This window comes from Pyxicephalus adspersus, chromosome 4 (genome assembly GCF_032062135.1).
Source record: "Pyxicephalus adspersus chromosome 4, UCB_Pads_2.0, whole genome shotgun sequence".
Classification (NCBI taxonomy): domain Eukaryota; kingdom Metazoa; phylum Chordata; class Amphibia; order Anura; family Pyxicephalidae; genus Pyxicephalus; species Pyxicephalus adspersus.
In genome coordinates, this window is record NC_092861.1 from 11,578,417 (window position 1) to 11,594,624 (window position 16,208).

At 36.9% G+C, this 16,208-nt stretch overlaps 1 protein-coding gene across 1 annotated transcript; it reads left to right on the forward strand.

Annotated features, from left to right (window-relative positions):
- The first annotated feature begins 3,585 nt into the window (after positions 1-3,585).
- LOC140328068 (cytochrome P450 2K4-like) lies at positions 3,586-15,519 on the forward strand. Its single transcript, XM_072407393.1, has 10 exons — positions 3,586-3,644; positions 5,388-5,584; positions 7,267-7,429; positions 8,520-8,669; positions 9,859-10,019; positions 10,382-10,558; positions 11,594-11,735; positions 11,899-12,083; positions 13,613-13,754; positions 14,794-15,519. Exons 2-10 carry the CDS (start codon positions 5,402-5,404, stop codon positions 14,970-14,972), a joined length of 1,482 nt encoding a protein of 493 aa, XP_072263494.1. The 5' UTR covers positions 3,586-3,644; positions 5,388-5,401; the 3' UTR covers positions 14,973-15,519.
- The last annotated feature ends 689 nt before the right edge of the window (positions 15,520-16,208 follow it).

Sequence of the window (16,208 nt, forward strand, 5' to 3'; positions counted from 1 at the left end):
AACTATCCAATAAAGGAGAATTCAGGATTTCAGGTCATCATAACACAATCAAGACAAGTTAAATATATATTTACCCTATATGCCATTTGTTATTAATAACTGCAGCAAAAGGAACCTAAGAAAAAGTGAATAAACTTTATGAATCAATAAAATATTTGTTCACCTTAAATTTCCAAAACATAAGAAAAAAACAAAAACAAATGTGTATTACGAAAAGTATGCAGATTTGTGAAGGAGCACACCTAAAGCTCATTTATTTTCACCCTTCACTTATTGCATATCACAGGGCATGTTTGTACTTCTATATTATACAGCAATTATATTTATTATTCACTCACATTGAAGATCCACATCTGTTTTGTAGGCGCATACTTTTTTATGTTGCTTTTGTTTTCTATACTTTTTATGTGTTACAAATGTGCAAAAGTTCAAGTTCATGACTCATAGGTATTTGTCTCTTAGAGTTGCTTTTTGCAGGGCTAGATAGTAAAGCAAAGTTCAAATGCAAATTTCCCAGATTTGCAGCATTACAAAGCAGTGCTCTAGTTTTCAAGTACTGCCAACAGGTCATGTTTTTAGGAATTACCTTAGATGACATTCAGGTGATATTCATAAAGTTCAAAAGCTATTGGGACCCTTCAAAGAAAATATAGGATAATTGGTCATTCAGTTTTTGTACAATTAATTTTAAATAATTTTGTTTTTGGTGGAAACAAGCAACAAATGGAGCAAAACAAAAAAAGATAAAACCGCTGAAGATTGCAAATATCTGATAAACAAGCTTACAGAGGTCAGGAAATTGCGTTGCTTTTGTTGCTTTAGTAATAGATACTATTCTGACATTACTTATTGGCAGGTTTTCTGGGAAAAAAACTTGTATTTCTATTGCTAGGTTGGTTAAACACAATCAAACTTTATATCAGATTTTTTTATATTAAATATATATTGCAGTGAAGGACCATCTGGCTGGATATCTTTAGATTGGAATATTTTAAATTTGGTCCACTACCACTACGATTCCCGGGGCACTAGAGGTTAACTAACCTCTAGCGCCCCAGAGATCACACACTGAGCTCATCAATGATTGCAGCCGTGGCTTGATTGTAGTGGAACTGCAGAGTTCATCTGCAGTTCAGTTCACACAGTCACGTGACCATGGGAACTGAATTGCAGATAGTATGTGTTGCTGGATAATTTCTTTATCCAGAAACATGGGACTCCCTGTGTTCATGGATAGAGAAACTCGATCCAAGAGCACACACAACTAGTAAAGGGCTGCAAGAGCAATCTGATTGATCCTGCAGCCCTTAATAGTCCCTAAAAATAACCTGAATTCTCCCACCATTGACTTCAATGGTGTTCAAATTCGGCATTCAATCACCCAAACAATATCTCACTATTCCATCAAATAGCTGTCGAATTAAATAGTGAGATATTCGACCAACACTAGTCCTGAGACACAATCTGATGTAATACTAACATAGATTCAGGTTTCTGCCTCAAAAAGGAACCATCATGGTGCCCTGGAGGAAAATAGGCATGCCCAGTAATTGGGAGCAAAGGTGAGTTATACTCCCAGTCCTGTTGTCTATAAAGTACATCCCAACATCGTAGTGTGGTCAGCGTAAGGGGGGAAACATCCTGACCCAACTCCCTGAACAGTTAGGGCAACCAAGTAATTATACTCAAATTAACAGAGCTTAAGTCTGACTCTAGCCTGACTCAGCACTTAGAAGAACCATCATAATTCCAATTCAATACCCTAATTAATATGTAAGCTGTATAATACTGCCAAAATCTGGCAGCCCAAAACCCCAATAAGTCTTAGGGTGGTGGAGCGTTTTCAAAGAATTCCTAGCCCTTGAAGGATACCAAATAAACAAAGCAGCCAAACTATTTAGGAATTTACAAAACAAAGGTGGAATCTGCATAGGGAGCGTTTGAAAAATATAAAGTACCCTAGGGAGGATAATCATTTTCAAAGTGTTAACTCTCCCCATCCAAGAGAGGCACAACTGCTTCCAACTGTGAACTGGAGGAGTGTGGGAAGTAAAATTTGTAATCTGTTTGTACTTCTTTCTCCCAAATGCTTTCAGTACACCTTTCAAATGCTTAAATGTCCATGAACTACCAAGCAGGCAATGGTTGAGCAGTTATAACCCATAATATCTGTATGTTGTGTCCAAGCATTATGCGAAGATTGTAATGCAACTGCACCACCTGCCTAATGATTGCATTGCATTACATTAAAAAGACCCATTAACTGTCCTTAATTTCAATGATAATGTGAAATATAGGGTATGTTTTCATATTTTGTAAAAAAATAAAAAGAAAACTGCTTGTTTATTGACACATCTGAACAATCCCTAAATCTAACTTCAACTTAAACCTTTATGAACCATTTGTAAAAACCCAACTCATAAATCTCAACCACTTTCTGTGATCAGAAGCTCTGGCTCATGGTCCTCAATGCCTAACCACTAGCTTCTAAAAATAATGGTTGGTGAATAACAGAAAGAAACATGCGAGGTAGACCTAAGGTTTCGTAGTGAAAATATATGTAAAAGATTGTTTATGGTGTCTGATTTCTGTGGTGTGTGACAAGATAGTCAGGAACCAAGAAGTATATATTGTTTTCACAAAAATATACACAGGCCCACTTTAAAGAAAACCAACATACTCTAGATCAGCAGTCTCCAACCGAGAAAATTTTGGTGGTCTTCGACTCTGGCTGATGCGCCCCAGAGCGGGGTCAGGAGAAGGACCCCACTGGGGGGGGCACACCGGCCAGATCCGTGTACCATGTTCTCCATACAGATGGCAGGCTCAGGGCCGTGTGTGTGTTGTGTCTCAGGCTCAGACCTGCAATAGGAGAGTGGGTAGGTTCTTGTATCATCACGTCACTAGGGGGAAGTTTCTTCCCCTGTGAGTGACACATGGCTCCCTGCACATGAGCTGTCTGGAGCCTGTAAGTTTAATGGTCGGTAGGTCAGAAAAGGTTGGCGACCACTGCTGTAGACAAGCCTTTCTTAACCTTTTTGACCCATGAAAAGCCTCAACTAATTTTTAGATCTTAGAGAACTCTTGCTATAACTTTTTCATTGGAGGTCAATAAAAAGAATAGCCCTAATGTTGGTGGTCAGTGATAAAAATGCCTCCCGTATGTGCAACTCAGTGTAGGAAGCCAGGTAACTCGGCACATCCTGGCTTCCTCTGTGGCTGCCCCCAGTATTAAAAGAACTCCTGGACGCATTCGCTACCTGAGTCTGGTAAATCAAGGAGGACAAAGATGGAAACAAGAAAGAGAAGAAGGAGTAAGAAAGCAGTGCCTGTGACTAAAGGGACAGATAAGTGTAATTAAAAAATTGTAATCAGGTTATTGTATTACATAGGGGACATCACCTGTCCTTTCTGGAGTAAAGAATCCGCCTTTATATGATTATACAACTTTCCTGTGAATCTAGCTTTTGTAAACTATTGCAAAATGCTTTGGACTGTTTTTAATACATGTTGGCATGGCTTCTTTAAATTAAGCTCTCTGGCTGCCCTGTAAGATAAATAAATGCATTCCAAAGGGCATTGTCTATTACTTCAACAGTAGATTGACCGAAAACAAGGACAGAGCTGCAATCCCACTATAGAAGGTAAGATATAGACCAGAAATATGCTATTTCTTTTTCATTTATTAAAGCTCTCCAAGGCTGGAGAAGATAAACTTTCATCAGTGAGCCTGGGTGATTGTTGGACCATCCAAGTTCACTAATGTGTATCTTCTCCAGCCTTGGAGAGCTTTAAAACACAGGGGTGTAGTCGTAGAAAAAGAAGAGGGTAATAGTGTGGGCTATTCATGGCAAGCATGCAGAGAGAGCCTTTTCAGGGGTCCTGAAAAAAAGTGAGGTCCATAACCTGGACCCAGAGTTACATTAGGCAATAACTGTGTTGTTAGTATTTAGGTCCTTACAGGACTTTGCTCTACTTTTCATGCTAGGAAATTGACCTCATCAGTTCTTGTAACCGTGCAGATAATTTTCAAATGTCTAATTTTGACCCATTTATTTAGCAGTAACTTTGTCGTTACTTATTTTACATATATTATATGTATATATTATTTTATTACTTGGTAATATTGGTTTTATAAAGGCTTAAGGCATAAGCAAAAAAACATTAAGACACAAAAAAACACACACAACAAAATGAATACAAACTAAAAAGTTAGAGGAGAAGGTGAGTAAGAAGGTTATTTTTGGATGATTAGGGCAGGATTGTTCATTGGTAGCTTTAGAGAGTTCAAATCATGTACAGTACACTAAAGTATTTACATATTCTATACAAGCTGTAAGAGCAATTTATAATAAGTCATCATTCATCTGTGTATCTATGATCATTGTAAAAAAGGAGTTAGTACTGTGGTACCTTGGTATAAGTCCTTAATTTGTTCCCGATCCTTGAACTTATACTAAACAGGACTTATACCAAACAAATTTTTCACATAACAAATAAAAGGAAAATGATTAATCCATTTCTTTGAAAAAAAATCCTATTGTTATTGGGATATTATACATTGATGGGGCTGAATGTAATAATTTAAACACTGCTTAGTACTAAAATACATAAATACAAAAGCAATTAGATGAAATAAATGAAAATTTAACCTCCCTTTACCTTGCTGAGAAGAGTCGAGTGCCTACTAGGATGGTGCTGCGAATGGAGGAGGAGGAGATGTTATGTAATTCACAGAGAGTTATAGCGCGGGTTGTTCACTGAATGGTAGAAACTGGCTTACTGACTCTGTGGGGCAGTCGTGGCTTTCTCTCGAGAGAGGTAAATAAGGGGAGCGCGTGGTGTTGTGACTCATTTTGACCCATACAAGTTCTAGCACAAAGGTTGTATACCAAGCAAAATTCCAAACAGGACTTATACCAAGTTGGACTTTCCAAATTCCAAAATCCAAATTAGAACAGAATCTTGCCAGCCCTCTAATGTAAACACACATTTGGTTTTTCTAACCTGTAGGAAACTGTCTGAAATCCTGCTTTAAAGCCCTTGCTGTGTTCTTTATTGTAATATTTTCCAGTATTTATAGTGCCGACATATTACGCAGCTCTTTACAAAGTCTATTGTCATGTCACTAACTGTCCTTCCAAGGGGCTCACAATCTAATGTCCCTGCCATAGTCATATGTCATTAACACAGTCTAGGACCAATTTGGGGGGGAAAGCCAATTACCCTTACTGCATGTTAGTGGGATGTGGGATTTTGGTTTCAAGCTTTTAGCCCTGAAACAAAGATCACATTTACAACACACAATTTTAAATAATTTGATAGCAGATGTAACCTTTGAAACCTGACCCTTTTGAATTTTTTTTTCATTTCTTCTTTGTCCACAGGTGTTACTGCAATCATGTTTTTGATCGATCCAGTTACAGCTGCCCTCTCCGTTTTTATCTGTGTTTGTTTGGCAATTTATTTATTTGGTCAGAACAAAAATGTTCATCCAAACTTTCCTCCTGGACCATTATGTTTGCCTGTTATTGGAAATATGCACATTATAAATGTGGAAAAACCTTACTTAACATTTCACGAGGTAAGATTTTAAATGAGTTTAAAGTGTACTGCATAAAGTATTATGGAATGAAACTGAACTGTTAATATCTTTATAATGCGGCAGTACTCTGCTGAGTATTTATATTACAGCTGACATTGGTCAGCATTATTTTGACAACAGCCTTTACCTTGACATAAACATCCCTAATCCTGTTCTTTACCAAAATCTGAATATATAGCTTCCAACTTTTAGGAGAACTGTATTTAGACTTGCTTTGATCTTTGCCTTCAAATAGGATATACAACATTCAGGAAACCATATTGGGGTATACCCTTCCTATCCTGTACCAATTGATGCATGCTCCATGAACCCTAATCTTATTTACCCCTGATGAAGCATTATTTGTGAAACGTGTCAGATCAAAAGACTAGAAAAAGTGGACTACACAAACTGATTTCTTTATAATAAAGCACAATTTCTACAGATCTTATTGTATCTTATTAGTTGGGTTTGTACAATAAATAATCTACAACTATTATATTTAAATGTCACACTATCTTTATTGAAACTGCCCAATCTTAAGATCCCCACTATTGTACTTAAACCCCAAAGATGAGTTTCTTTCTTTTTTAACTATTATGGAATCTGGTGTAAAGAAGTGGATAGGGACGGATTTGCTAGGACTATTCCCTTACCAGAGGTGAATTACCACAGTGCACATGACAATTCACATAGCTTAGTGAATGTGGTAAAAATGTACATGGAAGAAAACCTAACAAAACTAGATTTTTCCTTGCAAGTGATTGAATGGTTGATCATCTCATTTACTAAGCTAAGTACTATAACCCCTGTAATGGGATATGCACATTCCTATGTGGACAGCCTATAATCATTTAGTAAATCACCACAAAGACTGCCATTGGGAAATCGCACTCAAGAAATCCTAATCCTCATGCTATTATTCTTACCTGGCTACACTGTACTGAAATATTAAATAAAATTACAATAAATACTCATTTATACAGTGATTGTCTTTGCAACAATAAGCTTGCATTAAACTGGAACTTAAATTCCGCTTTTATATGGGGGATCAAGCAGGGCTTTATTGCAGAAAGGGTCAGGCGATGTCCCTTCTGTAATAAGCATTCTTACCTGCCTGATGGTCCTTCTCTTTTGTTAAAATGAATTGAGCTGTGCAGTTTAGTGTAGGAAGCGAGGATACCTGGGACATCATGGCATCACCTGTGGATGCCTCGACTAAATGAACTACCATACGCCTGCATGGGCGTTATGTCATCCTGGCTCGGCCAATTAAAATGGCAGAAGGAGAAAGAAAATAATGTAGGTGATTGCAGCAGGTGAGCAGAGACAGGTGAGTTTTAAAAAGGTATAGTTCCACTTTAACTAATCTACGGTGAAGCAATGTTCTAATGCATGATCTCATGGAAGTGTTTAATTGCACATCAATCCTATATTCACCTTTAGTGACGTCTGAGATGTGAATATACATAGTAAAAACAAGTGGTTAAATACATTATTGAGATATAATTACTTATTTTATTTACTGTATTTATAGAACACCTACATAATATGCAGTGCTGTACAAAGCCCATAGCCATATCACTAGCTGTCCCTCAAGGGAGCTCACAATCTAATGATAATAAACACAATAAAATGTTTGGAGTCAGATTTTTTTTACCTTAAACTTAACGTTTTTTCAGCTTGCTGAGAAATATGGACCAGTATACAGCTTACAGATCGGAACTCAAAAAATCGTTGTACTATGTGGCTATGAGACGGTAAAGGATGCGTTGATCAACCATGCCGAGGAGTTTTCTGGAAGACCACATGTGCCAGTTTTTATGGACATGACCAGGGGATATGGTATATATATAATTTTTCAAAGTTCTATTTTATGACAATAAAAAAAAATACAAAAAATAAATAGCTGATACATCTCTTATCATGAGTTTACAAGGTTGTGGATCAAAAGGACCCCCAGTTGTGAAAGTGCAGTTCCAGTGTAGCATTAAGATATCTCAGAAAGACAGTTTTCATTTTATCCTATAAACCCCACCAAGGATGCTGCAGGCTGAAGTTTTAATGCACCTCAGATGCTTTTTTGAAACTGGATAGTGCTATTATTTTATGTATGCAGGAGCCTAAATTGGCTATGATGATATCTACTAACAGCAGACGGGAGATCATTTGGATTTGGATTAGCCAATGGAGATATACAAAGCTTTTTGATTATCCTTTTGAGGCTTATAGTTTACATTGTACCTTGATTTATTATTAGGTTATCCTGTCATAAATGAACCTTAAGTTGTACGACAACTGACAACAGTCAGTTTCTCTGTTTTCCCAGTTTGTTTGCTTGGGAATTAGAATATTATCCCCTGCTCTATATACATTAAACATTTATTATCTTCACATTGGACAGACCGAGGCCCGAGAGAAAGTCAAAACAAGTTACTTTAGCCATTTGGAGTATTTATTCCCAGGCAACAATCTGTTCCTAGAAGTCTTAAAGGTGTGGAAATGCAATAAAAGCAGAGGGTAGTCTTGACTTAAGTTCTGCTTTAAGAAGCAGTTCAGAACCAAATTTTAGCCCTGTGGTTTTGGCAAATTATTGAGATTAGGCTTACAGAGGACCTGACTTTTAGTATCCATGGTACGGATGAGAGGTTTCATACTACCTGGTATTACTGGTTACAGTTGAAAGAATCTAGGGGAAATATGGAATACATGAACTCAGATATGGCATGGTATCTGTTTGCAATATTTTGTATCTCCCTAAAACCCCTAAATAAAGAATGTTTGAAACAAAAAGAAACAGATCAGGTCCTCAGCAGTTGGGCATGCCCCTGAATACATACTATTAGTGTATATGCAGCTGGACTGCATGCTATAGATATAAAGAAGCTCGCTTCTTGACTGGAATTTCACTTTAAAATAATGTTTTTTCTCTCAGGTGTTGTATTTTCCAATGGTAATAACTGGAAAGCCATGAGACGATTCACTCTTTCTACACTGCGTGATTTTGGGATGGGGAAGAGAAAAATAGAAGACAAGATCACTGAAGAGTGCCAAACTTTGATAAAAGTTTTTAAAGCCCACAAAGGTCAGTGGTGTGGATGACATTTTGATGTTTCAAGTTGTGTTGCACACAGGTCATATTGAAACATACATATTGTACATACTTTACATGCATATGTTTGAGCAGTGTTGTAGTCAAATGCAAAAAACAGCACTTGTCAATAGCACTTATCCACACAAGTATAGATACTTAACATCAACTATTCTCACGTCCTAAAGATTGTTACATCTGTACCAAGGACACAGAGTGCTCTACACATTGGACCTCTACAACTATTTATATTCATTTGCCTGTCTGCTTTTTGCCATTGTTAGTTTATCCTTACTTACCTGGGGTTGTTAGGTATTCCTTAGGATGTTTTTGACTGACCTACTATTTGATGGTGCCTGCATAGTTCCAGGAATGAATGCCATTTGGCATGACACCATTTATATTTGTAGCTTTCTGTAATGGTGGCATTCAGTCTACTAAACACCATGGTAAGAAACATTTTTCCCATTAATCTCCAATGTAAGGAGGCATTCTTCTTCCTGACCACCAACATAAATGGTCATTCTTCTTATTGATCACCATTCATATAGAAGGCATTTTTTTCCCCACTGGCTAGTTTTTGTTGTATTTTCCAAAAACTCAAAATTTATTGAAGGGTTCCACCAGGGTAAAAAGGTTGCAAAGGTTGACCTAGATAATCACAGACTTTTTCATAATAACGAAATAAGTTAAAATTCCAATAATTGATTATTTCATTACCTCTCGGCAGGGCAGGCTAGATCATCTCTATATGTAATTTTCAAATTTAGCTAAAATTCCTTCCTTAATGTAACTTTCAGGTAGAACATTTTCTCAGGCCCCTTTTGTGCCCAAATAGCCACTTGCTTAGACATGCGTGTTGTTTCGTTGGAAAAAAAAAATAGCAAAGGGAGTCCTCACAGCTCACTTAACCAACTAACCCATGAGCAGTTCCCTTAGGAACCAACTTCTGAAAATCTTTGACTGGACATAAGAAGTCTGCAGCAATGTGTATCAAAATACATCCAGCAACAGGTCACATTATGGTTCTAACCCCCCAGAAACATTCTGCCTTTACAAAACAAAAAGATTTAACCTCTTCCTCTGCTTGTAATCATTTTACATTATTCTACTCCTGATGCCTAAAACATCATGTTTATTACAAAACTATAAATGTTATGTAATATTTTTGCTCGTATTTCAGGAAAACCATTCGAAAATACCATGATAATGAATGCTGCTTTGGCCAATATCATTGTGTCCATATTGATTGGTCACCGCTTTGATTATGACTATCCAAAACTTAGAAGGCTTCTGAAAATAATCAATGATAATGTCAGAATTATGGGTTCCCCAATGGTGTTGGTAAGTTTGTCTTTACTTCAACATTATCGAATTGCTGGCTTACCTTACAGACCTAATATGTCTAAAAAAAATGGGTAGAAACATTTTAAATTATGTTTTAAATTATGTTTACTTAGAGGTATTATCATCCAAATATATCATATATTATATATATAAATAAGAAAGTTCAATTTTTTGTACACCCATTGAGTGACCATTATAGGATGAAGTGATGATCTTTTCACACTTTTTACAAATCAATGTCCACGCAGTTTACTAAATGCACTTGTCCCAATGTAAATATATTTTCACAGACCTATAAAGTGTGTTCATTCTGGTAATTATCATTATCAGAAGACTGTTATATGCTTATTTTTTCCTAGCTGTACAATGCATTTCCCTCTCTGGTCAGATGGCTACCCGGGAGTCATAGAGAAGTCAATCCAAATATGAAAGAAATACATACCTTTGTCAGAGAAACCTTCACTAATCAGAGGAATCAGTTGGATGTCAATGATCAGAGGAATTTAATTGATGTCTTCCTTGTCAAACAAAAGGAGGTATGTCACATGCAGAAGCCACTTGCTTCTATCTGCTAATTTTTGTTGAAAATTGAAAAAGTTGGAAAAAGTTTAGCTCAAGTTTAATTTGTAAAGAAAACCTGTTCCCTTTAAACGGTTTCAGAACTTAAAATGCACTTATGAAATTATGTCGAGAAAGGGCCCAAAAAGTGGAAAATGTTCTTTCATGTTGCTTGAGCTTCTTAGCTGTATTTTCAGGCACTCCACCTGGCCACATACTCATGGGTCAGCCTTAAGCCCTTGATCCCATAGAACACCCACACCAGTTTTAAAAGTCCTCATTCTAAGAGGTCCCCCTATCCAGTATTTCTTTCAGCCAAACCATATGCCCATCCTGTTTCAGCCTCTCCAGCATGGAAGTCCTACCAGAGATGATAAATTAATCAGGACTGGGATGCAAGGGCATTTGGTGCATAAAGTTATATATCTCATTTTTGTGGGTATTAGCTCTTTTTTCCCCCTTTTTTCCCAAACAATTTGAGCAACATGTCTCCACTACTGCCAGACCCCCTAGATCTGCTGAGCATTTCATATTCACCTGTTGGTTAATTGAATGTATCCCAGTCCAGCTCCCGTGCTAACCTCTTGTTGTCTAGTCTGTTGTTTCCCTCTCTGTTCCCTTGCTCATCCAATGTTCTCTTATGTGTCATCATTCAGATAAAGTCATTCTTCTTCTATCTCCAAGTTCTTGCTAAACGTTTGATCTGTGTATCATTTTAGGAAGCCTAGGGTTCCACAACTCATTCTGGGGCTTCTGTCTTTAGAGTAACATTAGAACAACACTTTTTCTGCAGTTTTATTTTCTTGTATTACCTGCCCCATTCTTTTTGCTAGATAAATATAAATAGTAGACTTGTTGAACCTTATTTATACATTGTTATGTTTTAAGCCAATTTAGCACCAGAAAACAAGGAAGTTATTTGGATAGGTGGTTGTTTTAGCACAGTAAATTTTTGGAACCTGAAAAGATAGAATTTAGCAAATATAATATACTCTGTATTATATTAATTTTAGGAAAAGCCAAATCCCGAACTATATTTTAATGATGAAAATCTAACAGTTCTACTGACAGACTTGTTCACTGCTGGGATGGAGTCAACATCCACCACACTCCGATGGGGTCTTCTGCTGATGATGAAATACCCAGAAATCCAAAGTAGGTGATATTTTTTTTTTTTTGCTTTTTTCTTTGATTAGCGCTCATTCACCCCAATCTTCCCAGTCACATAAAAAAACTCCTTAGTAACTGCATATATGATAGGCTAAGTCACAAAGAATGTGTCTACTCTACATACCAAATGTCTCCATTTCAATACCAGAAAATGTTCAGAAAGAAATTGAAAAAGTCATTGGATCTGGGGAGCCTCGACTCATACACAGAAAAGAAATGCCATATACTGATGCCGTTATCCATGAAATCCAAAGGTTTGGCAACATTGCGCCAACGAACGTTCCTCGTTCCACAACTCAAGATGTGACATTCAAAGGATTTTTTATACCCAAAGTAAGTATCACATTTTTTCCTTCATTCAGTACTAATATATTAAATATGAACTACTCTGAAAAGAAAAGAAGTGTTACTCACATGGAGGGTAAAAATAACATACCAATAAAGCATATAATGGATTATAATGACACAGAATTACTTCTTTAAGTGGAGTGCCTAGTGTGCTATCAAATTTATTGACCAATTTGTTTAACTCCCAACTCTATCCCAAACTTTTTTAAGAATTTTGGATAGAGTTGGGAAGTTGTCCTCTTTTGCAGTTCAGCTCCCTTTGCTCTTTCCTCCCTTATCTCCCGCTTTATGGATACAGATATTAGAAAGCTGGAAGACATTTGAGTCAATGTTGTAAAAGGGAATCAGTAATGCAGAGCTGCTGAGTTATTTCTCAGAGAGGGAGCAAAACTCACTCCAAAGAGAAATGGGAAGGCTGCTAAGTACTTGATGGAATGATGGAGCAAAGGGACTGTAGTAGAAATTTCTGGGAAGGAGGGGTAGCCTGTGGTGATACTTGGGGTAGTAAATGTTCCTGCTAAATATTTAGAAATTGGGTATGAGTGAAATGGATGATTTTTATTCGCCATACCTTTCATGATACATTTGCCATTTTGGGAAAATAAATTGGTGTCAATAAGTAAGACACAATGCTTCATCACCAAGCAACTGAATATACCAAATTGAGATTTTCTGTTTCAGCAAAGTTTTGTCACAAGTAAAATTACTCTATATGTAGTATGTGGCCTGTTTGATCTCCGCAACCTCTTCTTTAATGTTTTCCCTGTAAGGGTCTTCTTTTTTAACATATGCACTACAGTTTCCAGGCATTCTAAATGTGAAGTTTTCTCACCTTGAGCATTGTTAGGGAGGAGACAGGGAGAGAATTAGTGTCCACTAAGTATATCTCTACTATTCAGGGCAAAGTGACAGGTTTTATAGCTACACACCTATCCCCAGCCTCCCCCAATCCCCACATACAATCAGACCATAACTTGTCTTTAAAGTGCTCCCCTGGCTCTGTACCCTCATTGAATCCAACAAATGCTACTTTATATGCGGACTTTTCACCTTCCTCCTAGGACGCAGTATTCAAGTCAGTGGCCATTTTCCAAACTCAAACACATTCATATGGGTGAAAGCAACAAGCCATAAACTGCCTAATACATTTTTCGGAGTAGATAGAACAATTGGGAAGGGGTTATCATTAATATGTTATGGGCAATTCCCCCTCTATATGATTATCAGTTAGTTTTCATTTTACAGTCAGTTATGGTGGCTGTGAAAACCTCTTAGTACCTCTCATACATTAATACACAAGACATTTTAAATGTGGAGGTAGCTGAGAGCCATTGCAGGTGAATCTAGGATTAGACCTCCTACATTAAAAACAAGTTAGAAAATCAATCAAATGAAAAAAATCAAATTAGCTACAAAATGCAGGAGGGTGGAAAGGAGTGGTAAAGAAATGTTGATCATTCAACTAATAACACCCATTTTTTATGATTCATCCAAATATCCCATTCATCTTGCAGGGAACACAAGTGATCCCCTTACTATACTCCGTCCTACGAGACAAAGATCACTTTGAAAAACCATATGAGTTTTACCCTCAACATTTTCTGGACTCTAAGGGAAATTTTGTTTTTAATGAAGCTTTTATACCATTTTCTGCTGGTGAGTAAATCAATGAAGATAAACCAAAGCATGCCACATATGCGGCGACTGTGACCAACCATGCAAAGGTTACAAACAGCTTCCCAGTTTTATGGCATGGAAGAATGGAAGACTTATATCCCAAAAGTGTAGCTATTCTGTCATGTCTGGTAAGCATGGATTTTGGATAATCAACTCAAAAGATGTTCCTGACATAATAACCATTTGGCCTCCTAAAATTTTTGTTGACCCCTCTATACATGTGCTGAGCTGTGTCCTCGGAACCTTTGATTTCTATTGTGCTGGGTGTTCATCTTAGCTGTATACCTGCTTGTCTGTAACCAGGTAAGGTGTCTGATTATGGCCAGGTATAGTTCCTAAAAGCTTCATTCAATGCCCTTTTATGTTAACCAAATCTTTAGGGTGATTTAAGGTGAAACCCTACTATAGTATAAGACTAACAAATATTGCACCCAGATTCTGCCCAAAAAGGCAGGGAGGGGGCCCAGCAAAGCTATAAGAAACATATACTAATGTGCAAAAAAATGAAAAGTTAACAATCGGTAGACAGAGAGTATTTTCATGCAGCTGAAAGGGAACCATTACCATACATAACTCCTTTAAATTTTCCTGGGAATGGACAAAAGCTGTACGAGTTGCTATTTTTTTATTTAAATGGTAAAGCCCCCTTAGGATTTTAACCAGACCATTATTCAAGAATTAATGCTCACCCCCCCTCTTTCTATTGCCATAACAGCTCCCATGCCTTGAAGCAACATTGGTGGGTCCCAGTGTTGAGAGACAAGGCCTCTTCCTTACCTTTGGTCCCCAAAATGATGTGGGTGATTGGGCTTATTGTGGAACAAAGAAGCAGTATTACATTTAAAACCAAGGAAGGCTGAAACCTAAACTTCATCCTTAGGGGCAAGCATGAAATATTTTCTAACTAGTGTTGAAAACCCAGAGGGACACAAAGATGGAAATGTCCTATAATACCTGTAAAATATTCTGCCTTTACCTCTATTTCTATAATGATTTTGTTTTTCTTTTCTTCACCAAGGTAAGAGAAGTTGTGCTGGAGACACCTTAGCTAAAATGGAGCTGTTCATCTTTTTTACAACATTGCTGCAAAACTTCACCTTCCAGGCTCCACCTGGAGCAAAACTAGACCTCACAGGTGATGTTGGCTTTACAACCCCTCCAATGAAACATGAGATTTGTGCAATTCCTCGCAATTAAAGTGAACTGGCAAGAAATAGAGGAAGAAAATTTTGAACCGGATTTCCCAGTTTAATATGTTCAAAAAGAAAACTTTTTTTTAATGAAATGTAGTCATAAATTACCATATAGTGATCAATAAGACCCCCAGATTGGTAATAATAATTGCATATTTATATGTAAAACTGAAATAAATGAAGAAAATGAAAATAAAAGTGAACAATGACATGATATGCTGAAAACTGATTATTTTTAATATAATAATCATTGATAAAATTTAAATATAGCATGGTGGCTATGAGGTAAGAGCTCTGGCCTTTGCAGCACTAGGTCCCAGGTTTGAATCTTGGCCTGGACAGTATCTGCATGGAGTTTGCAGGTTCTCCCCATGGGTTTTCCTGTGGGTACTCCAGTTTCCTCCCACATTCCAAAAAACATGCAGTTAGGTTAACTGGCTTCCCCCCAAAAATTGTCCTTAGACTGTGATAAAGACATATGACTATGGTAAAGACATTGGATTGTGAGCCCCTTTGCGGGACAAATAGTGGCATGACTATGGACTTTGTACAGTGCTGTGTAATATGATGGTGCTATATAAATACTGTGTAATTATAAATATACAAATCAATAAAGATCACAAAATAATCCTGTTTCCTGCCTGTGCCAGCTAACGTATCTGCCAGGACAATACAGCTCTACCCTGTGCCTAGGCAAAATCAATTTTTTTTTTGAATGAGTGAACTTCTAAAAAGTTTGATCGGTTTGGGTTAAAGTCTAAGGAAATCCAAACCAGCAGCCCAAAAAGTAGGTATTACTTTGTGGATTCCTCCATATGAGTCCTTTTTTGAAACAGGATTTGGACAAATGAAATGTTCAGATTGGATATCAAATATTCATAATATATATTTATATATGACAGTGTAGACAACTCTTTAGGATTTTACGCACAATTCATAACTTATGTCACATCCCTATAAGTCAATGTATAAACAAACAAGGTGAGTGTTAATGGGACTTTTAAGGCATTTTATCAAAGCAATTTCTTGAATCTAATGTATATTAAAAGTTTACTAAAGCTTCCAATATAAAACATTAATAAAAACATTACATAAATCTCAGTAGCTCTGCAATCATATATATATAGGCATTTAGTTCTTCGACGCGTTTCACAGAGCAAGTCTGCTTCATCAGGAACATAACAGCATTTACCTTTTAATATTTTTACTCTCTGTTATTATCTTATGGATCAGATGGAAT

Excerpts from the sequence above, each read along its gene's own strand:
- LOC140328068 (XM_072407393.1), top strand. The coding sequence starts at position 5,402 with ATGTTTTTGATCGATCCAGTTACAGCTGCCCTCTCCGTTTTTATCTGT. Across the intron at positions 5,585-7,266 it reads CTTACTTAACATTTCACGAG|CTTGCTGAGAAATATGGACC; the intron begins GTAAGATTTTAA and ends ACGTTTTTTCAG. Across the intron at positions 10,559-11,593 it reads TCCTTGTCAAACAAAAGGAG|GAAAAGCCAAATCCCGAACT; the intron begins GTATGTCACATG and ends TATTAATTTTAG.